At 39.1% G+C, this 23,444-nt stretch overlaps 1 protein-coding gene across 2 annotated transcripts in view; it reads right to left on the bottom strand.

Annotated features, from left to right (window-relative positions):
• The window catches only part of LOC126975736 (serine/threonine-protein kinase Tao), a 41,337-nt gene extending 20,592 nt beyond the window's left edge, over positions 1–20,745 (bottom strand). For both annotated transcript variants that reach the window (XM_050823744.1, XM_050823745.1), the window contains exons 1-12: positions 20,368–20,745; positions 20,110–20,193; positions 15,666–15,895; positions 14,865–14,982; positions 10,387–10,650; positions 9,651–9,773; positions 8,793–9,033; positions 7,488–7,624; positions 6,742–6,818; positions 5,489–5,694; positions 4,767–4,882; positions 2,446–2,616 (exon numbers count right to left, since the gene is read on the bottom strand). In XM_050823744.1, the coding sequence (XP_050679701.1) occupies positions 2,446–2,616; positions 4,767–4,882; positions 5,489–5,694; positions 6,742–6,818; positions 7,488–7,624; positions 8,793–9,033; positions 9,651–9,773; positions 10,387–10,650; positions 14,865–14,982; positions 15,666–15,889 (1,677 nt within the window). In that variant the 5' untranslated portion in view covers positions 15,890–15,895; positions 20,110–20,193; positions 20,368–20,745. The remainder of the gene's footprint in view (positions 1–2,445; positions 2,617–4,766; positions 4,883–5,488; positions 5,695–6,741; positions 6,819–7,487; positions 7,625–8,792; positions 9,034–9,650; positions 9,774–10,386; positions 10,651–14,864; positions 14,983–15,665; positions 15,896–20,109; positions 20,194–20,367) is intronic.
• Between the last annotated feature and the right edge of the window lie 2,699 nt (positions 20,746–23,444).

The raw sequence follows: 23,444 nt of genomic DNA, 5'->3' as shown, positions 1-23,444 counted from the left end.
CTGTCCCTTGTGCGCGTCCACGTCGGCCTTGCAGCGCTCCTCCAGCTTCACGAGCGCGGCCTGGTGCTCGCGCCGCATTCTTTATCAATATCTTTTATAAACGTCACCTGCAGCCGCTCCAGGTCGCGCGCCAGGTGCTGCAGCAGCGCGTCGTACTCGCGGTCCAGCTGTCCCTTGTGCGCGTCCACGTCGGCCTTGCAGCGCTCCTCCAGCTTCACGAGCGCGGCCTGGTGCTCGCGCCGCATTCTTTATCAATATCTTTTATAAACGTCACCTGCAGCCGCTCCAGGTCGCGCGCCAGGTGCTGCAGCAGCGCGTCGTACTCGCGGTCCAGCTGTCCCTTGTGCGCGTCCACGTCGGCCTTGCAGCGCTCCTCCAGCTTCACGAGCGCGGCCTGGTGCTCGCGCCGCATTCTTTATCAATATCTTTTATAAACGTCACCTGCAGCCGCTCTAGGTCGCGCGCCAGGTGCTGCAGCAGCGCGTCGTACTCGCGGTCCAGCTGTCCCTTGTGCGCGTCCACGTCGGCCTTGCAGCGCTCCTCCAGCTTCACGAGCGCGGCCTGGTGCTCGCGCCGCATTCTTTATCAATATCTTTTATAAACGTCACCTGCAGCCGCTCCAGGTCGCGCGCCAGGTGCTGCAGCAGCGCGTCGTACTCGCGGTCCAGCTGTCCCTTGTGCGCGTCCACGTCAGCCTTGCAGCGCTCCTCCAGCTTCACGAGCGCGGCCTGGTGCTCGCGCCGCATTCTTTATCAATATCTTTTATAAACGTCACCTGCAGCCGCTCCAGGTCGCGCGCCAGGTGCTGCAGCAGCGCGTCGTACTCGCGGTCCAGCTGTCCCTTGTGCGCGTCCACGTCGGCCTTGCAGCGCTCCTCCAGCTTCACGAGCGCGGCCTGGTGCTCGCGCCGCATTCTTTATCAATATCTTTTATCAACGTCACCTGCAGCCGCTCCAGGTCGCGCGCCAGGTGCTGCAGCAGCGCGTCGTACTCGCGGTCCAGCTGTCCCTTGTGCGCGTCCACGTCGGCCTTGCAGCGCTCCTCCAGCTTCACGAGCGCGGCCTGGTGCTCGCGCCGCATTCTTTATCAATATCTTTTATAAACGTCACCTGCAGCCGCTCCAGGTCGCGCGCCAGGTGCTGCAGCAGCGCGTCGTACTCGCGGTCCAGCTGTCCCTTGTGCGCGTCCACGTCGGCCTTGCAGCGCTCCTCCAGCTTCACGAGCGCGGCCTGGTGCTCGCGCCGCATTCTTTATCAATATCTTTTATAAACGTCACCTGCAGCCGCTCCAGGTCGCGCGCCAGGTGCTGCAGCAGCGCGTCGTACTCGCGGTCCAGCTGTCCCTTGTGCGCGTCCACGTCGGCCTTGCAGCGCTCCTCCAGCTTCACGAGCGCGGCCTGGTGCTCGCGCCGCATTCTTTATCAATATCTTTTATAAACGTCACCTGCAGCCGCTCCAGGTCGCGCGCCAGGTGCTGCAGCAGCGCGTCGTACTCGCGGTCCAGCTGTCCCTTGTGCGCGTCCACGTCGGCCTTGCAGCGCTCCTCCAGCTTCACGAGCGCGGCCTGGTGCTCGCGCCGCATTCTTTATCAATATCTTTTATAAACGTCACCTGCAGCCGCTCCAGGTCGCGCGCCAGGTGCTGCAGCAGCGCGTCGTACTCGCGGTCCAGCTGTCCCTTGTGCGCGTCCACGTCGGCCTTGCAGCGCTCCTCCAGCTTCACGAGCGCGGCCTGGTGCTCGCGCCGCATTCTTTATCAATATCTTTTATAAACGTCACCTGCAGCCGCTCTAGGTCGCGCGCCAGGTGCTGCAGCAGCGCGTCGTACTCGCGGTCCAGCTGTCCCTTGTGCGCGTCCACGTCGGCCTTGCAGCGCTCCTCCAGCTTCACGAGCGCGGCCTGGTGCTCGCGCCGCATTCTTTATCAATATCTTTTATAAACGTCACCTGCAGCCGCTCCAGGTCGCGCGCCAGGTGCTGCAGCAGCGCGTCGTACTCGCGGTCCAGCTGTCCCTTGTGCGCGTCCACGTCGGCCTTGCAGCGCTCCTCCAGCTTCACGAGCGCGGCCTGGTGCTCGCGCCGCATTCTTTATCAATATCTTTTATAAACGTCACCTGCAGCCGCTCCAGGTCGCGCGCCAGGTGCTGCAGCAGCGCGTCGTACTCGCGGTCCAGCTGTCCCTTGTGCGCGTCCACGTCGGCCTTGCAGCGCTCCTCCAGCTTCACGAGCGCGGCCTGGTGCTCGCGCCGCATTCTTTATCAATATCTTTTATAAACGTCACCTGCAGCCGCTCCAGGTCGCGCGCCAGGTGCTGCAGCAGCGCGTCGTACTCGCGGTCCAGCTGTCCCTTGTGCGCGTCCACGTCGGCCTTGCAGCGCTCCTCCAGCTTCACGAGCGCGGCCTGGTGCTCGCGCCGCATTCTTTATCAATATCTTTTATAAACGTCACCTGCAGCCGCTCCAGGTCGCGCGCCAGGTGCTGCAGCAGCGCGTCGTACTCGCGGTCCAGCTGTCCCTTGTGCGCGTCCACGTCGGCCTTGCAGCGCTCCTCCAGCTTCACGAGCGCGGCCTGGTGCTCGCGCCGCATGCGCTTGTAGCCCGACATCTGCTCGTGCATCTCCTACAATATGTACACACTACGCTTTAGACTTACAATATAATAGCGTATACACGACTTGATATATCCCTTTAAAAAGCGATTTGATTGGTCAAATTCAAATATTATATTTATTTATTTTTTTAAATACTTTTTTTATGTCAAAAACTATCACCCATTCGAAAAAGTATGCCTGATACCTGAAAAGAATGGGCGCAAAAAACTCAGGGGGCTTTTTTATTTAGTTACAATAAAATATTATGTAGTATCGTACAATAAAATTTGTAACTAAATAGCCTACAATTTTATGACATTAAATACACCAGTATATTACATTACCATATAAATTTGCCTCGGTGACTGCATAGATGTGGACGAGTACAACAACAGGTTCGTGGCAACTGTTCAAATGGCTGAGTCTAAGTTCTTCAAGGCCAGCCGTTCAAAAATAATCGGAAAAATCTCAGATTATACCCACAAATTGATGGATGTAAGACGCCAAATGACCGGACAATGCTTCCCAGTATAGGCAGCTAAATAGACAGATCTCCAAGTCATTGATTGGCGATATACCACAATGCATATTGTGTGAAAGCGGCAATAGAGCGTAACAAAGGCTCAAAAGTATTCGCACGAGATTTGTCTATCGGGCAGAACCAACTGACAAAGCTGAATACCGGTGACAGCAGGGTCGATTCGTCTAAATCCGAACTTTTGAGGGAAATCAAGAAGTTCTATGGACAGTTATACACGACCGCACGGGCACCTGTTACCAACAAGGCTGAAGACCCAAGAGCCAAATTAACCCGACACTATACCGAAGATACCCCAGACGTCAGCCTGTACGAGATTAGTATGGCCCTAAAACAGCAAAAAAAAATCACAAGGCGCCGGGTGATGATGGAATTACAACTGAGCTTCTGAGAGCTGGTGGTACCCCTGTACTTAAGACCCTCCAGAAACTATTCAATTCCGACATCCTCGAGGGCAAAAAGCCGCAAGCATGGCACAGAAGTATAATGGTGCTGTTCTTCAAAAAGGGCGATAAAATGCTTTTGATGAACTATAGGCCCATATCACTTCTGAGCCATGTATATAAGCTTTTCTCTAGGGCTTTTTTCTAGCTCTAGTCAGACAAGGCGATGTCATATCGCCCAAGCTGTTCACTGGACTGGAACGGACTGGGCATCAACATCAACGGCGAATACATAACTCACCTTCGATTCGCAGACGATATCGTAATCATGGCAGAGACCATGTAAAACTTAAGCCATAATATGCCGATGGCCTCAATACAGCTTCCCAAAGAGTAGGGCTCAATATGAACATAGACTAGACGAAGATCATGTCAAATGTCCTTGTCGCACCTACTCCCATAACAATTGGGAACTGTACTCTCGAAATTGTTGACGAGTACGTCTACCTCGGACAAACAATCCAGTTAGGCAAGTCCAATTTCGAGAAGGATGTCACTCGTCGAATCCAACTCGGATGGGCAGCGTTCGCGAAGCTCCGTAAAATCTTCTCGTCCCAAATACCGCAGTGTCTAAAGAAGAAGGTTTTCAACCAGTGTGTGTTGCCAGTGATGACTTACGGTATGCAGATGTGGTCGCTAACTATGGGCCTTATGAGAAAGCTCATGGTCGCTCAGAGGGCAATGGAGAGGGCTATGCTAGGAGTTTCCCTGCGAGATCGAATCAGAAATGAGGTGATCCGTAGGAGAACCAAAGTAACCGACATAGTCCAAACGATTGCGAAACTGAAGTGGCAGTGGGCAGGGCACATAGTTCGACGGACAGATGACCGTTGGAGCAGTAAAGTCCTCGAATGGCGACCATGTACCGGAAGACGCAGTGTTGGCAGGTCCCCCACAAGATGAACCAACAACCTGGTCAAGAATATGTTGGATGAGGGCAGCGCAGGACCGATCGTCGTGGAAATTTTTGGGGGAGGCCTTTGTCCTGCAGTGGACGTTTTCCGGCTGATGATGATGATATAAATTTGAGCAGTCAGTTTATATTAATTAACCTATATTTTCTACATCAACACGACATCCGAACTTGAAAATTGATCATGAAAATTTGTATAGACAGAAACAATTCAATAACAAAAAACACGAATTAATTTGCTCAATAATATTTAGTTTACTGGACATATGACACATATAATGTTACCTGCTTGTGTTCCTTCTGCTCATTGGTAACAATACTAGTAGTGCGGATGGTGGCAAAATTGTTGGCGCCGTGTTCTGACACTAACGACATCGCAGCCGACACGTTGTTACTCATACCTGAAAATGATATTATAATTTTAAATGCATTTAAAATTATGTATTATTATAATTATATTAAGAAAGGTGTAATTTAGAGAATTTATCATTAGTATTATGGGATCTGAATTTATAATTACACACATAAACATAATAAACGTAATAATTTTATAATTTTGCTCCGACACCAATGATATTTTTTTGTTTAATAATGTTGTTTATTGTAAATATTTTGATAGAACCATTTGCCAATAACGATCGCAATATTATTCTGACCTGAGTGGTAGAGTATTATAAAACGACCAAGGACATAGCTTAAGCACAGTATATAAACCAACAAACAGTCGTCCAAAGAAGTACTCTAGACGCGGGTAGGCGAGCCCGAGCTTACATACGCAGCTGCCACCCGAATTAGTTACTAATACACGTAAAATAATACGCAATGACAGGCCGCTGCGCGCGCGCCAAAATGGCGCCGTTATTGGCTTACTTCGGCGCAGGTCACTTACCGATCACGGAAGGTTGATGCTGATGCAAATCAAAATCAATAATAAATAACAAACAGCAGGAAAGTTAATTAGCAAACAAACGTCAAAACGGCCCAGTCCAGTATTGTCATCGCTATACCTCTGTCGCTCTGCCTGCGCTGCGTGCTGCGCTCGTCGTGCCACACGGCCGCCGCGTTGACGTACTCGCGGCACTCCCTCTCGCGCTGCGCCTCGCGGATGGCGTCCCGGTTGGCGTAGTCGTCCGCGAGGTCGTCGCACAGTGAGTCGCGATTGGCGTACTCGCGCAGCGCGTCACGGTTCACGTAATCGTCGTTGCTCTCCTCTCTGCAACACCAACACCCAATATACCAGCGTTTCACTCTGAAATTTGTTCCAATTTAAATACGTCCACGTTTACACGTGGACATGTCGCCTTCACCGAAATCAGCTTCTTAAAAATATACGTATACACCCACTCGGAATACTATACATAAATATTGTATAGCAAATTAAGAAAACTAAAAAAAAAAATATAATTTGAAAGTTTTAAGACATCCTCATCACATTTTTGTTGAATCCTGAAAATATTGACAAATCGAATTTGATTAAGGCGCGGACTGACTAGGATTGTAAACGCTCCAACCAACCCTACATTATTTGTGTTGATCATGTGGCTAAGCTAAGCAAATGGGCATTTATTTTACTGTTTTTCTTTTGTTTTTTCAAAATTTACATAATAAATTGAAAAATTGTTCGGTTTAAGTTTTAGAAAAGTACTAATTCTATTCAATTCTTTAAAAAAAGGATATTGTTATCGCCTAAATTTCGGAGATTTTCGACTCCAAAGTTTATTTTTGGAAAGCAACTTCCAAATTTTTTATTGAATATTTCAAATTATATATAAATATTCTATTCGTTTAAAAATTATCATGAAATCCTTCTTTGTGCACTGTATTTTTTGCGTCGCAATATTTTCATTGCGGTATGTTGTAACGGCTCCCTAAGAAACCAATTTTTGTTGATATTGAGGTATGACTGCGCCTTAACTCCTTGTGTTAATCCTCGAATACAGTACCGAATAAAATGAAATTAAACCTTGTTTTCGCTGTCAAATCATGGTTAATTATATACGAATTTTGAAATGAATTGTTGGTAGCCTGTAGCACGGTGCGCAAGCAGGAAGTTAACATTAACATAACACTTTAGTAATTTTCATTAAAAAAAATCTGTAGGTCCATTAATTTGTGTAACAAAATGTATAAAAACATTTGTGTCCTGCATAGAGGGATTGATTTAACAGAAACGCCTTTGTATCACAAACTAAGCAAGTGAATTAAAAATACATATTTATAAGTATAAGGAGAAATGTAGAACTTATGAATATAGATATACCTTGTAGTGTGTGTCGGCTGGTGGTTGTATTGCTGCTGGTATGAGTGTTGTTTTTGGTTCATATGGTTCACAGTTATCTGTAATACCAAAACAAAAAATATTAAACCATATTTATTAATAATAACTAACAGTGGAAGGCTACTTTACACAGGCTGCCTGCTAGATGGCTACCACAGCAACTATTTCTCATCCCTATGCATGTCTTTTGGTTCGAAAGGTCCTGTAGGTTTGTGAAATTGAAGCATGACGAATCAATTAAAGTTAATTAAAAAAGATTGTTATTAAATAAAAAAGTTAATCAATATAAAAAAACTTTCAAACTCAATGTACAATAACGAAAATTTTTATTTATCGTAATAATTAACTTTAGTTATTAATAACTGTTGTGGTTACAAAAACAAATCACTCTTTCTACTTTGCATTTTATTCAGTAACAATCAAAATTTCTTACACTTATTAAATTAACGTAATAAAATGAAATTGATTACTCTTATTTAATAAAAAAAATAAAAAAAATATTAAAAGAACTCTAGTCCAATTCAGGCGAAAAAATTGCATTTCCGCAAAACTGTAGAAAAGCAATATAATATACATAAGCGCTATATTATAAATTTGTGATACATATTTTAAATTAAGTGATGATATTTTCTTGTAAAGTTTTAGTTAAATACTGTGTTAAAGCTGTATTTTAAGTTAGGATCCTATGAGGTTATCTAAGTTGAACCTCCACAGAGAGTCCTACTGACCGCGTGCGCGCGCCTCCGCAGACTGCCGGAGGAGGAACTCTGACTGGAAGCGACGCCCGCGCTGTGCTCTGACGTGGCCGAGTTCGACTTGGAGCTGTCCCCGCCTGAGGGCTCTTCCGCCGTCTCCTCGCTGTCACCTGGAAATAACATTCAATCATCTTGAAATGAGATAGGTACATTAATTTAAGAAATATTTGAGCCTTTTCATTTTTCAGCCATAAGTAACTTATTGTATTTTTATTAAGACCTCTTAAGAGGAGTGATAAAAGACTCTGACCACTAACACAATAACTATTAACGTTTCTATTAAGCTGATTGGAGCTAGATAATTCATGCTTAAATGCATCAATTACTATTTTACTAATTAAAAGTGGGTGGTGATAAGATCATTTAATGTTATATATAATCTGCACTGATAGTAAGAGTGCATTACAGCATATAGCTCGATGCGCCTCTGGCCGCAGAGGTATCTCGATAGCTTATATTATACTCTCAAAGCATTTGGATTTTAATAGAAATAAAAAAGAACTTAGATTGCAATGGGTTTAATCCATCGCATATTGGTTTAAGGGGCACTGATGAGGTGGACAGACTGGCTAAGCAAGCAACAATGAAGGGTAAAAAGATGTATATTAAACCGGATTTTACTGAACTCTTACCAAAATATAAAAGAAAATGTCAGGATTAATGGGGAGAGTACTTTGATCGTAGATCTTTGGAAAAAGGAATTTGGTATAGAACTTTGCACTCTCAGCCTCCTCATATACCGTAGTTGTTATTGCTCACAGACTGAGATCCGGACACATGCCTTTGAATAAGTTTAAATTTTTGATGAAAATTGCGGAGTCACCTCTATGTGAGTCATGTGGAACAATTGAGGATGTTGAGCACTTGTTAAAGGAATGTCTCCGATTTCAGTCTAGTAAAGACAAAATTGTAGGACTTATGGGTTTGAACAGATTTGATACAGGCATGTTTGTAAATATACTTGCCCGCCCTGCATCTAAGGATGCCATAAGTCTGTTTGAATCCATAAGTCTTATTGTTTGAACACTATAGATATAATTTGCTTTTGGTTTTATTAACTTTTTTTTTTAGTTTGTTAAGTTAAGAATTTTGTTTTTCTTTTGTCTTTTTAATGTACTTAGATTATAATGGGGCTGACATATACATACGTATAAAAGCCCCTAAATCAATAAAGAAAAAAAAAAAATATATCATTTGTTTTCGTAATAACATGCAGTGTCTCTTTTAATTAAGTACGCAACTGTTTAATTTAATTGATCTCATATGACTTAAACTCACCAATAGCACTCTCATTGTCCACATCAACCATCAGTATCTTCTTCATCTTCCTATAGTTGAGATTGTCAAGGTCTCGCACAGCAGCCTTGGTCCTTTGTATGAGGTCAACCAGGACATTGGGGGAGCGCGGCCTGGTGATGAAGGGATGAGAGAGGAGTTTGGTGGATGACAGCCTGTCCTGAGGATTCTTTTGGAGACAAGCTTCCACAAAATACCGGAACGTATCCGTCCATTCAGGTGCCTTAAAATACGAATTTACATTTTAATATCTGAAGAAATTTTGATGTAGAACAGGCAACATATACCTAATATTGTAGGATTTAGGATTCTTAAGGATTCCACGGAAATGAAAATTAGAGTTTTTAACACATTAACATCTAATTCACTTCATATACTTTGTCAAAAAATTATGAAGTACTTTAATTATTTTACCAGAAAGGAAAATACATAAGAACATAAATAAACATATGATGAGCATGATCAATCAAAACTAAAATATTCGATTTGTATCAAAACCAGGAATTCTGAAATCATCAAAAACTTAGTATACTACCGTAATAGACCCTGTGTCAGAGTAAGATAACTATCCTTTTTATATTATCTGAAGTTTTCAAGTCTACCAGCATAGAGAGACATTTACTAGAATACAGTATTGCAGTATGTATTGTGACTACAAAACCTAATATGAAAATAAAGTATTATAAATATTGCAAGTGCAACACTCAAATACAGAAACATCCCAGTTATACCTTAAATTAGTTACTCAAATCAGAATGAGGATTATATAACTCTTCTAGAATTGGGGTCAAATTATTTATTATTCAAACTTATTCAAATCATTTTTCTTAAATGACTTACTTGCAATGTTGGTGAGTCATTCTGTGCTATATGGTACAGTGCTGACATGGCATTCATATTGAAGTAGGGTGGCTTACGCTCAGCCAGCTCAATACAAGTTATACCAAGTGACCACACATCCACCTACAAATAAAAATAATACAAAAAAAAAATTAATTTATATGTGCTTTTTGGTTGCTACTGATTTTTGCTGTTGCCCACAATAAATTATTACTTTGTAACTATATACATACTGAGTAATAATAATATATGAATATAATGATTGTAATTTAACACAAATTTAATTTGATATATATTTTAAAATATCTAACTAATATATATAATCGATAGATGGCGGCAACAGTATACCAAATGCCAAACGTTGTGATGTATCCATTTCGTCCATTTCATCAAGACCACATGAGTATAATTTTTGAGGTTTTCGAGAGTGTCAATTACGAATATGATATCTATTTCGAGATCCAAGATGGCGGGTGTGACTTTTCCAATAAAATCAATATGGGTACTATTTTGATGTTTTCGGGAGTGTCAATAACGAATATGACATAATGATACTTATTTTTGCCTTATTAATACTTAGATGATCCCCGCGGCTTCGCTCCCGTCAAAAAATTAGTTTTGGAAAAAGTTGACTCTACGGATTCTAGTTAGACAAAATTTAAGAAGTATTTACGCTGTGATATTAAGGCAGCTTTTAGTTGTGCCTAATACTCTGAGTATAAAACGGAGTACGAACCTTGCCGTCATACTGTCCTTCATCCATCGCGAGTATGACCTCCGGGGCCATCCAGTAGGGCGTGCCCACGAAGCTGTTGGCCGGGCATTTGATGCTGGCGCTGCCGAAGTCGGCGAGCTTGACAGTGCCGTTCTCCGTGAGCAGTATGTTACCGGCCTTGATGTCGCGGTGGATTCGGCCTAGGCTGTGGAGGTACGACAGCCCGCACACCACACCCTCGCAGATAGCCGCGATCTCCTCTTCGCGGAGTGGCCTCTTGTGCACCTACCAACCACATAATTATAACTATTATTGAAGTAATTTAACAGACAGTGTATGTTGATGGTGTTTGAAAGAGATGAGGTAGTGACAGACTGCAATATTGTGATTGGAGATGAAAAAATTGAACAGGTGAATGACATGCTGAGTTGGTTTGGACATGCTGAGAGAATGATTGAAGAACGATTGACGAAGAAAGTGTATAAGGCCAGTATGAATGAAAGTGTTAGAAGGGGAAGACCTAGGCGGACGTTTCAAGATCAAATCAGGGACGTCTTGGAAAAAGTCCAGATCAAGAGTACCCTAAACCGAAGAGCATGTATGAAAGGAATAATGAAAGTGGACGAAGCGAAACAAGTATGTAAGGATCGTAGCAAATGGAAAGAAGGTTTTTTTTTATGGAATAGGAGGACAAACGAGCGTACGGGTCACACCTGGTGTTAAGTGATCACCGCCGCCCACATTCTCTTGCAACACCAGATGAATCACAAGAGCGTTGGCAGCCTTTAAGGAAGAAGAAGTGGTCTCTGCCTACCCCTACGGGAAAGAGGCGTGATTATATGTATGTATGTGTATGTTGCCAGTGATGACTTACGTACGCAGACGTGGTCGCCAACTATTGCCTTATGAGAAAGCTCATGGAGCAATATAGAGGGCTATGCTCGGAGTGGCACTGCGAGATCGAATCAGAAATGAGAAGATCCGTAGGATAACAAAATTTACCGACATAGTCCAAATGATTGCGAAACTGAAGTGGCAGTAGGCAGGGCACATAGTTCGACGGACAGATGGCCGTTGGGGCAGTAAAGTTCTCGAATGGCGACCATGTACCGGAAGACGCAGTGGTGGTAGGCCCCCACAAGATGGACCGACGATCTGTTCAAGATCGCCGGAATACATTGGATGAGGGCAGCACAGGACCGATCGTCTCGGAAATCTTTGGGGGAGGCCTTTGTCCAGCAGTGGACGTCTTCCGGCAGATTTTCATGATGAATTTAACAGAATTTAATTTTTCCCTAACAAGACATATTATGTAATATGATTAGCATCCTAAACACTGAGCAAATGGTCCCCGTCCCGCTGAGTTAAGTTCAATCCAATATATACGACGCGTAAGACATTTCTAGTCTAGCCATAAATATTGTTACAACTAAAAAACTTAAAATTTTCTTATTAATTGAAATTTGGAACGCGTTTCTTGTGTTAGAAACTTCGTTCATTTCCTGCTTTTTCATTTAATCACCGTAAAGGAATAGGATGTTAAGGAAAACAGAAAACGTACTATCGATAGGTAAACCAACACATCCCTTGTCGAAGACGATATAAGACCGGGGCGGCAGCGTGCCGTTAGAAGTGAAAAGGATGTGAATATAAAATTTTATCGCGAGCAATGAGGATTCCCGCGAGGACTCTTTCGTGGATCATCAATTCACACCTGAAGCTTGGTACTTAGCGACGATATACTATGCCCTAAATCAATCCCTACAGTTAAAGAGAGTGGTCGGAAAACTGCAACGTGGTACTTAGCCTGTATCAGTCATGGTTTGGTTTGAGTGCCTTATTATTGTCACAACAAAGCTTCAATTTTGTGAAAAAGGATGGAAGACTTCAGTTTGGATGTGTATCAAGAGATTGTCTTAGATTTTGTTGTGAAACCTATAAACACCCTTTTTAAAAATGCAGCTTGGACTTTCCAAGACTGCACAGCTCTTAGACTACAAATTATGGTCAATTTTAGCAGACATGGCCTGCTCTAAAGGCCGCCGACATTGAGTCACTTAAGTAATCTCTAGAACAAGCAGTTAATAAATTTCTCAGTGCGCAAATCCATAGATTTGTGACCAGCCGATTAAAGCAATAAAACCAAAGGCAGGAATTTCGAATATAATTATTTTAACGCTGAATCATCAATAAATAAATAGAAATAAGTTTAATAATTATGATATAAGAACTTATGGCTAGACTAAGTAATGTTTTGAAAGAGATAAAATTAATTTCCATGTGCCGTTACTAATTCCGGGAATCGGTGAAGCATCTAGAACCGGAACGCTCCCAAATTGTTGAAAGGCCCTCATTTCGATTACATCGACAACATACAACAATAGGTAATTGAAACATTTAAGCAACCATCTGGAATTTCGGGACAGTATATAAACACTTTTTCTGTGAGTATTTGTTTATGTCACAAAAATCAACGGACTAACTATATCATCTATTAAATCAAACATAGGTGTGAGTCAATTAAATTTTCATTATATAAAAACCAGATATCTAATAATCTACATGTAGGCGATAAAGACCCGTAATATTATAAATATTTATCAAATGATTACAGGACACTAAGTGACTCAAAACGCAGATAGTAAAATCGTTACACTTCTGAGAAATAATGACGGCATTCGTAAATATTCTGGTCAGTACGGCTTGTGAAAAATATCATAAGATATCATCAGGTTAATGATAATTTAAATACAAATCGGCCTAGCTTATGGACAAAAGGAAGTAATAAAGGAAGAATCTGAAAATGAGCAAGGGAAGCTTAACCCCCTATGTTATCCTCAACTTCCACACTTCCAAGGGTGTAGGAATTATTAGGACGTGCGTCTTAACATGTGTTAGGCTATGGTCTCCTATTTTATGCCGTACGTAGCTTCCGTCTGGAAGCAACGCACAGCGACGGCGGTCGATACGTCTGGCGTGACGCAGGTGTCTACTCGCGAGCGGTCACGTGCGGTAGTGTTTTAGCGATGGATTTGGTGATATATTTGTTACTAGAAGAAGAGGCACAATACGACCGTATAAGGAGAAAATTACAAAAAAAAATGTTTTTCCAAACATTGATGCTTATAAATATTGTTTTTATGATCCTTGTCACTTTTATCATCATAAGATTTTACTGATTCAATCTACAACTCGTCTTTTCCTTTATCAAAACTCATCAGTTTGTGTGACGCGAGCGACAACCACTCACGCTGCAATGGTTCAATAACTAGAGACGCGGCGCACGGTGTTCGGATGCTGCGTACGGCGTCAACACGCCGGCGTCGCCGTGTGAAAGAGATCACAACAGTACATTTATATAGCAAGCATTGTGACGCAGCGTACGGCGTAACGAGACGTCTAGATTGAGAAGAGATTGATTTAAGTGCGATAATCCTCAAACATAAATAATAAGGGTAGAGTAGTAATTCGACGGTTATGACAAGATATAATATGGTCAATTGCCCTGCTACTACTAACTACTACTAAAAAATATCAAATCGTGAATCGCTGTTAAAGTAAGCGATAGACGCCTCGTTAGTGTAAATATTCAGTTCACAATAACAAACTCATAACAAAAGCTACGACACACGCTTGAACAATGGAACGGCCACACAAACTTTCACTTGGTGTTTCTCAGCTTTTTTCCCCTAATTATTTATTACATCTCGTTATCGATTATGTAGAGCAAGTATAATGCAAATTAACGCCGATTAATAATAAACGCAATTCCTAAACAAAATTTTTTGATTGATACATTAGTAATAATATTATTTATCGATATTGTTATTAATAAACAATATGTTATGTTTTTTTTTAAAGTGATAACCCTCACCTTCTAGGATTAATACACAAATAAAATTTGAAAAACAAAATTTTATGAATTTCAAGTCAATTTCCTAATATGCACATATTGGGGTTGAGCAGGTTATCAACTGTAAAGTGGATCCTGTAGATGAATCCTGTGGGTTCGAATCCCGCATCGTTCATAAAATTTTGTTTTTCAAATTTTATTTGTGTACATTTATTCATCATCAACGCTAATTAAAAGCGACGAGGCTCTGATAGTCTCAAATAACTTTAACCTACTGGCAGTGATGGTTGAGAGCTAACTACCAGATCTACTGCGTATTTTTAAGATTCCCTACCACTTAAGGAAACCAGACAATTTTCTGTTGCATATAAAATATAATATATCACTATCTACTTTTGAAATACCTATCACAAAGATATTTTTTAAATTTGGAAGGCGGCCATATTTGATTTCACTATCTTAGTTTTAACTATTTTATGTTATATAGTGTGAGACTAAAAGCCGGATGCTTATATAGAATAAATGGATTAAACTAATTAATTTAGTCATAGTTTCAGTTACTAGTGTGAATGACATACTATATAATATACACGTCACATGTCCTTTTTAAATAGGTTTTTAAGTATAATAGTTACTATTAGCTCACCTCTATAATATCTGATGCTGAGCCGACACAGTACTCCATGACCAGCCATGCTGTATGCTCTCGTTTGTAGCATCCTTTGTATTCTATTGTGTTTGGGTGTTCTAATTGCTTCAGAAACCTAAAAAAAATTTTTTTTTTGCCATAATACTTCCTTATCTCAATTTTTTAGATTCTCATGCCAGGTGATTTTAAAAAAGATCAGAAGTGAATAACAACGTTCATAGAAATTACTGTTTTAATATTACAATTTTGAGTATTGAAAATCAATTATGTTGCATAATTGAATAATTGCTGAATTAAAATATAAAAAACTGGTGCTTGGCAAAAATGCAGATTGTAATATACCAAGCACATTGGATTAATTAATAATTATATTACTGTAAATACAATAATACAAAGAAGAACCCAGCATTTAAAACAAGTCAGAGTGATTTTTGGACATTGTTTTGTTATTCATAAGTCTTCTTTTATCACATTTACTTTTTTGATCACATTGAATCACATTACATTAGTAGGTATATGTTTTAAGGTGCAGGTACAAGTATTTACTTGTACCTGCTCATTTTTTCTCTCTTTATAAGCTCATATTTTATGCTTTTGTCACAGATTACTTCATAGGTAATTTTATGTGACCTAATTTATTAAATAAACAAGCAAAAAGTGTTCTTAATATTCTTAAAAGGTTTATATTATATGACCACACAACTAGTAAGAAAATATGTAAAAAAAACATGGAATTTGAAATTTAACAAGTTTTAATTCAATAAAAATATGTATTTGTCAGCATTTTGTGCAACTCACTTTATTTCTTTCAAGATATCCTGCCATTTTTCCTCACTCTGCTTCCCCAGATATGACATCTTTTTAATGGCAACAATCTCTTTGGTGAGGTTACATCGTGCATAGTAAACTGCACCAAAGGAGCCATGCCCAATCTCCCTGAGATCCTCAAATATCTTTTCCGGATCATGTTTGCTGAACAGCTCAGCTATGTCAGGATCTTTTAGACTTCCCGGACGTGGCATTCTACTCTGTAAGTGGCAATTTCAGTATTTAGTATAAATGAAAAATAAAAACTGAACATTAGAATGTATTACAAATTATGCAATAAAGTTTAATAGCTTCATAAAGAAAAATTATATAAATACAATATTCATTTATTGCGCTATCATACATAAAAATGACAATATAACATAAATTAATTTACAGTTAAGAACTATTATTATTATTATTTATAATAGACTAAGCAGCTTTCGCTGATGCGTCTATATCATTTGCCATATCTATCCAAATGTTTGTCCAGTCTATTCTTAAACAGATTAACAGATTTTGATTTAACCACATCCTTGGGCAATCTATTCCATATATGAACGACTCTGTTGGTCAGAAAGTGTTTCAATGGATTTGATGATGCTAATTGATATTCTAGCTTCATATCATGTCCCCTTAGTCCAGGATTGCTCTTCCTTGAAAACATGCTCTCATGCTCTCATCTCATGCATTTGGGACATTATAATAATTATTTAGTATTTTGTATGTTTCAATTAGATCACCTCTTTCTCGCCTGCTTTTGAGGGTGCTGAGTCCAAGCTGTGTAAGTAAGTGTTTGTTTGTTTGTTCATATGTAAGATTTTTATTACAATTATTTCACATTAAAAACCCATTTATATATACCATATTATACCCATCCCAAGAAAATTGCTTAACGCCGCTAAAGAAGTTTTCATTTAAAAAAAAATCATTTGGAGGTTGTAGTTTTGCACAGAAAACAGTATCTATTAGAATTATTTTTTTATATATAAGAGGGGACAAACGTGCAAGAGGCTCACGGGATGGGGAGAGATGAGGCAACAGCCCAAGGATATCCGCAATAAGCGGCGTTGCCAGCCTTTTTTCTGTTCGGGAAAAACCACAGACGGTAATTGATTGCGCAAAGTGTCTGTGCGAGGCAAGAAATTTCTGCAAAACGCCGTTTGTGGAATGTAAGAGTTAACGTGATGCAGGTGATAATGCATGTTTGAACGTAATGTCCGGTGGTGGATTTCGGCCGCTGGAATCAACCCGAACAGCTCCTCTGAGCGAATCGAAGGTAGAAGATAAAGAGAGAACCCATATCTCTACGCAATGCCAAATCAAGATCAAGCCGATCGGAGATGACTTGATCGTCGATGATTCGACTCTTTGTTGTCTGCTGTCAAATGGAAGGAGCTGGTACTGGGGAGCACCCACCTTATATGCAGGCGGTGGCTTATAGTGAAGTACTGTCACGCCTTACTGAGTACACCAAGCTTTTTAGAGGCCAGTTTGGCCTTCTCTTCCATATAACCACGGAACTGGACGTCGCTCGATATATCGACGCCAAGTATACCAATACAGGCTGTGTCTGTGCAGTTAGAGGAGTGATCTCGAATCGCGGGGACCTTTGTTGTACAAAGGGAGACGTTTTAGCGGTGGAGCACAAGCTTGGGTCTTCTTGGGTTTGAATTGGACTAAATTTTGTCGGCCCCATTCCGAGACTTTGCAAAGCATGGTCTCGATTTCAGACACCAGTTTGTTCCGGTTCTCGTCGACGCTGTCCCGGGACATGTTGGTACGGCCGGTGTAGGAAGCATACCCTGTACTGTCGTCTGCATAGCAATGAATACTGCTGATTTGCAGCATGTAATTGATATACAGAAGTAACAGTACAGGGGATAAGCCTTGGCTTTCTTAAGACGCAGCATGCACCATTGATGTTCCGATCAGCCAAAAAGCTAGTGACCCATTTGCACAACTTCTCGGGATGGCAGTTTCGCTATAAGCGTTTTATGTCATACCCGATCGAAGGCCTTCGCTATGTCCATACTCGCCGCCAACGCTTCTCCATTCCACTCAACCGCTTGCGCCCATTTATGGGTTAGATATATTTATTTATTTAAGAAGATCACCAGCTAAGCTACCCTGACAGAAACCGCACTGGCGTATCAATTACCATCAGCTGAATGTCCTGCTTGTCTCGTCCCTTATTTTCATAAAAAAAAATATGATAGAAAAAATATTTATCAGGACAGGAAATCAAAAATAATACTTGGCTATATTATGGTGAAAAAAAGTATTATGGGCAACTTAGTGTAACAATTGACAGTCACAAAAAGGGTTATCCAACGATATACATCTGGATGTTATTTTGACCAGTAGGGACATTTTGGCGCTTTTAGAAAAATAAAATGTGTTAAATAATTAACCATATTATATATAGTAATATTTAAATGTATGTAGTATAAAAAAAGAAAATGTTGGTATAATAGTATATAGGTGTATATTCTAATATAAAAAATTGTTGTGTTGTGGTGTTTGATACCAAACTCCTCAGAAATGGCTGAGCCAATTTGGATGATTTTTGTGTGCATGTAGGGTAGGTCTGAGAATCGGCCAACATTATTTTTTTACAGCACATTTTTTTTTTAATTTTGTATGTGAATACAATGTTGGCTGGGTTAGCTAGTGGTCATATGAATATATTGTCTCAAATTAATCAAAGATATAATATTATAAAAAAATATACAGGAATCATACAGCAAAAAAGACAATAATTCAAGGTAAGGCTGGTAGTTGTTGAAGAAGAGGTTCAACATACTAAAGGGAGAGGCCCTCTCACCATTGGTGCATTATTATTGAATAATGCACTGTTCCAGAAATTAAAGCATTATATATAGCCTCAAATTATGACATTTTTAAGGGTTGGGCAGGTTCCCATGTAATATTTTATCTCCTAATTAGTGCTATGGGATACTAAGTCCAACCTACTTGCTTAGCTATTCTAGAACATATTTTCAGGAATCTATACTGGCAGGAGAAATGGCTTAACATTAACGGGAGCAAGCTATCTCATTTGAGATTTGCTGATGACCTTTTGATGTTTGCTGAGCACACAGGAACTGACTGATGGCAATGAGAGCAGTAAAGCAGGTCTAACAATAAATACTTTCAAAACAAAAGCAAGGAGAAATAGCCATAAACATGAACTGGAAATAAAGGTAGATTATGTGTATTTAAGGCAAATTAATGGTCTGACGATGCAGATGGAAAAAGGAAGACAGACAAACAATTATTCATAGTCTCAAATCTGGTCTTTAAAGCTTATCAGGAAGATCTAATCGATTTTGAGTACTAACCCCCTTATTCATAATTATCTGCTAACTTAAAGCATTGCTAATTCTCACTGTGTATTCTTCTATTGACCTAATGAGAAAAAACACTCCTAAGCGGCTGTTTAAAGTTAGCGGACCATTATGAATAAGGGGTTTAGTATATAATATGATATGTTGTACCAAGCAGGTAATATTAATGCAAAACCTGGGCTAAGTGTACCAACAGATCATATGAAATGATCATATCAAATCATATCAAAAAATCAACATGCTAAACATAAGGCTTAGACATAAATGGATAAGAAAAACCATGGGAGTGACTGATGTCAAACGGACTTGGATAGACCACACCATTTGATATCCAAAGTACAAAGAATGGATGAAGGAAGTAATGAATTAGCATCCCAAGATAAGCAGTGGCAGACCCTCAAAAAGTTGGGAGGTGCATCACACAGATTTGTTATTGTTACTGCAATTTGTTCTAAATAGAGAGTATTTTTTGTTGTACTATTTCAGATAAAATAAGAAAGAAATATCTATTTTAATTACAGAAATTGCCTTGCAAATTAAATAATAATCACAAAATGCATCGAAAATAGATAAATCCTCTTTTTCAAAAAATGATTTACATTTTGGATTTTATAAAAGTAATTTAGTAGCTAAACTATTCACTCCTGCCAAAAATTCATTCAAATTATGGTCAAGTACACAAGTGAGTATTATTTTTCAATAGGGACTGGGAGCAACTGAATAAAGTGATATAGCTAATAAAGCTTAAGTATAGTAACAGCTATTAAATGAGGTCCATGAGCAATGGATGAACCAGTGAGTGCAGATGGTGTGGGGTGCTACTTGCCTGATAAAGTACAGCATTGGACTTATCTAAATACTCATTTAAAGAACTCTCCTAAGAATTTGTGCTTTAAACATTTAGATACTAAATTATTTACTACTCCCATAAAATACTAGCCCAATCCAAACAAATTTAATAAGATCTTACTATTGTAAAGATAGTTTTTCTTATCAGAAAATTCTAAAGATTCTTTACACATTCCATCCATACTGTATATGTTTAAAGGATTAAAATATGATATAGAAAACAAATAAACACTCACAACCCCCTCCAGCTGAAAGCCAGCACCGTTCGTCACTTAATTAGAATACTCTTGCCGCCTAGGGCCATGCTCTGCAACCGCTATCTGCAAAAGTCGGAAATGATATCGCTATCGTCCTATTTTGTGCACCGTGTATAGGACCACTAAATATTATTGAAGGCTTACCAGGTATTATTTATGACAACAGAATGTCTTAGCTAAATATTCGTAATTGAAAATCGGGTTTACTATTTTTCTACGGATAACACAGAAACCTACCTCAGGGCATATTTTGTTCACAGACCTTGTCACTCAATGTTCTATATAGGGCCGCCGCCCACACTGTTTCTTTTCACATAAACCTGTATGAAAGCATTCGCTGGCTAACCCTTTATCGTGATTAAAACTGTAATTATTGCGAAATACTTGTCACATAAAATATAAAAATTTGCCTCAAAATGGCGTTGGGTTCAGAATACAACGATTGACGATAGCTTTTTGTTTCAGAAGGCACTAAGTCAATGTTTTTTTCTATCACTTCTATAGCTCACTAAATCCACAAGTACCCTTATTTAAAGAGACAGCTATGTAATTTCTTGAGCATAACTATTTACAACTTTCCTGTCTTGAAATAGGAAAATAATTTTGAGACTTCCGAGATTGGTTCAAACTAAAAATTATTACACTATTCCACAGACCAAACAGAAAACATGACTGTTGACAGTTCTTATCTGTAAGTCACTTATGTTGTCTGTATCACCAAAGAATATGTAACCACTACGTAGTATTATTCAAGGTACGTAAAAGCCCAAAATACTAATATAAAAAATATCATCATATAATCTCATTCAATAAAATAGAATGACAGAAGTGAGCGTTCTTCAGTTGCGGGCGATTCTACGAACGTATTAAGTTAAAGGTTAGGTGTTAGACAACTTATATTAATTGGTGTTATTTGTGTGTTTTTTTACGCAACGACAAATCAAAACTTGGTACACGGATATTAAATCCGTAAGAAAAAACCATTTGGATAAAGATCGTAATGCTTACTTGGTCGAAGATTAATTTATGAATTGTAAAATTATTTTAATCGACTCGAATCGCATCGCGCTTAATCGTTTGTAATCTGTGCCCATTATTACTCTATCTGAAAGGACTTATTACTGACTGTTTTCCAATAACAGCACTAGAGCGCATTATGCTCAACGTTGAGTGTTCCAACTACAGCAACGCTTCGCATAATCAAGCACTCTGAAAACTACTGATTTCGCGTGATGCGTAGAATACATAACAACTCAGTGGCAGAAAATTATTGTGTGTTTTTCCCATAAGTTGGCATTGACCCAAATTTATTTTATTTTATTATTATATTATATATTATATTTTATTATTATATTATATTTATTTACTATCTGTAGTAATATTGTTTATTGTTGAAAAATTTTGAAAGCTTTCGTTTTGTCGTAGTTTTTTTAGAAATAATAAAACTTAATTCAGACTGTGTTAAAAAATGACAAATTTACCGAAAAATTATTTAAATATTCTTTGTTTATTTTATTTTGGTTTGAGATGATGGTCTTTTTACCAATGCACTAAATAAATAAAACCAAAACTAATGAAGGTACAAACATTGACTATTAAATTTTACATACCGCATTTAAAACGTGAATACAATTTCATTTTAGAATACTAAAGTATACACAAAATTGAACAGAAATATACTTTTATCAATATTGCAATGACTTGATCGAATCATATAATGAAGCAAACATCATAAATGTTTTCGTGGAATTGAACATAATTATCAAAATAAAGAATGCAAATTCAAATTCAAAAACACTTTATTCATTTAGGAAGATTCATAGTAAGAACATTCACAGAAATGACACTTATGAATGTCAAAAAAAATATAAAAATATTGTTTCTTATTGAATTTACCGCTACTTCGTAAAGGTTTGAGCTAATAAGAAGAAGTAGCAAGAAACTCATTGCCACTCTTTTAAGTCAAGATTTACATTTTAGTTGTTTTGCAAATCATTTCAATTACAATATATGCAATGTGACGCAACAAAAATACTCAAATGTCAAAAACTTAAAGTTTTACATGAGTAAGTCAAAAAAAGAAAAAAAAGTAAATTAATACTTATAAACACAAGAGTTATTGAGTATAGTAGATGCATCAATCCACACATACCGTAAATAAATAGAGGCATTATGTGAGCATTTCATAAAATAAAATATATAATAACTTTAACTTTTAAGGAAATAATAATAATAAAAAACACATCAAGCAGACCTCCCGGTAACAAGATCATCCAGCCCCCACGAGTAGCACCTGTTCACGAGCATGACGCATGGACCAGCCATCGCCTCCCTCGACCATATTTTAGGGAAGGGAACGACCCGCCCCACGTCGCCGCCACAAGCAGAGGCATTTAAGCGAGCATGACGATACCTGTCACGAGAAATCTACCGAATAACAAAACAATGCAACATCTTATTTCCTAAATAGATTGCTAACTCTATGAATATTTATTTTTCAACACTGAACTTAGTTCACACGCACTCTGCTGTGGCATTTTAAAACTTAAAGCATCAGCACCATTCTGAGTCGCATTATGCTCTGTAATTGGAAAACTACCTCTATAGTGTTCTGCCGTAGATAGAGTATATGAATCTGTTCTTATGTGAGTCTGTGGCAATTACCAATACAGTCTGTGCCAATAGGGTAAATGGAGGTTTTATCGTGGTATACCTAGGTAATATCGTGATAGTATTTTAAAACTCCTTCACGGCTTTACCTATAGCCCTACGCTAGGGAGACGCCGCATAGAGGTTGTCTAGTGAGTGATAAAGATAGCTATATAACAAGAAGTTGCGCTCGATTTCCGATACGACGAAAGCAAAACTTTTCGTCAGTGATCTGTCAAACTTCGTTTGTTTTTGTTAAGTAACGTTGTTTGGAGGGAAGATATTGTTTTTTTTTTGATAAAATAAGAAGGTGAGTACTCTTTTAAGTTATGTAAGCTAAGGATAAGATAGTTTTTAAAACATAATGATGGTTCATAATGATGGACTTGCGATATTAATGATCATAACCCTTATTTTCTACCACGCATTTCTTAGGTTATTTTTTGTAAAACCAGTGAGAATTTGAAAGGGGTAAATTTGAAAATTATTATTAAAATATGTATGCATTCTATTAGTTAACTTATTACGACATGTTATTGTATATGTTTTAAGGTTTTATAAGTTTCGTTTTTTTCATGGTATTCCTTAAAAAAATAATGTCACGATATTACCTATTCATAAAATAATTATTTTTATTTTTTGTTTCAGATGGCACGAGAACCTAA

The sequence above is a fragment of the Leptidea sinapis genome, chromosome 37 (assembly GCF_905404315.1).
Source record: "Leptidea sinapis chromosome 37, ilLepSina1.1, whole genome shotgun sequence".
Lineage (NCBI taxonomy): Eukaryota > Metazoa > Arthropoda > Insecta > Lepidoptera > Pieridae > Leptidea > Leptidea sinapis.
Note: the sequence above shows the minus strand (reverse complement) of the source record. Positions and strands in the feature narration are given on the sequence as shown.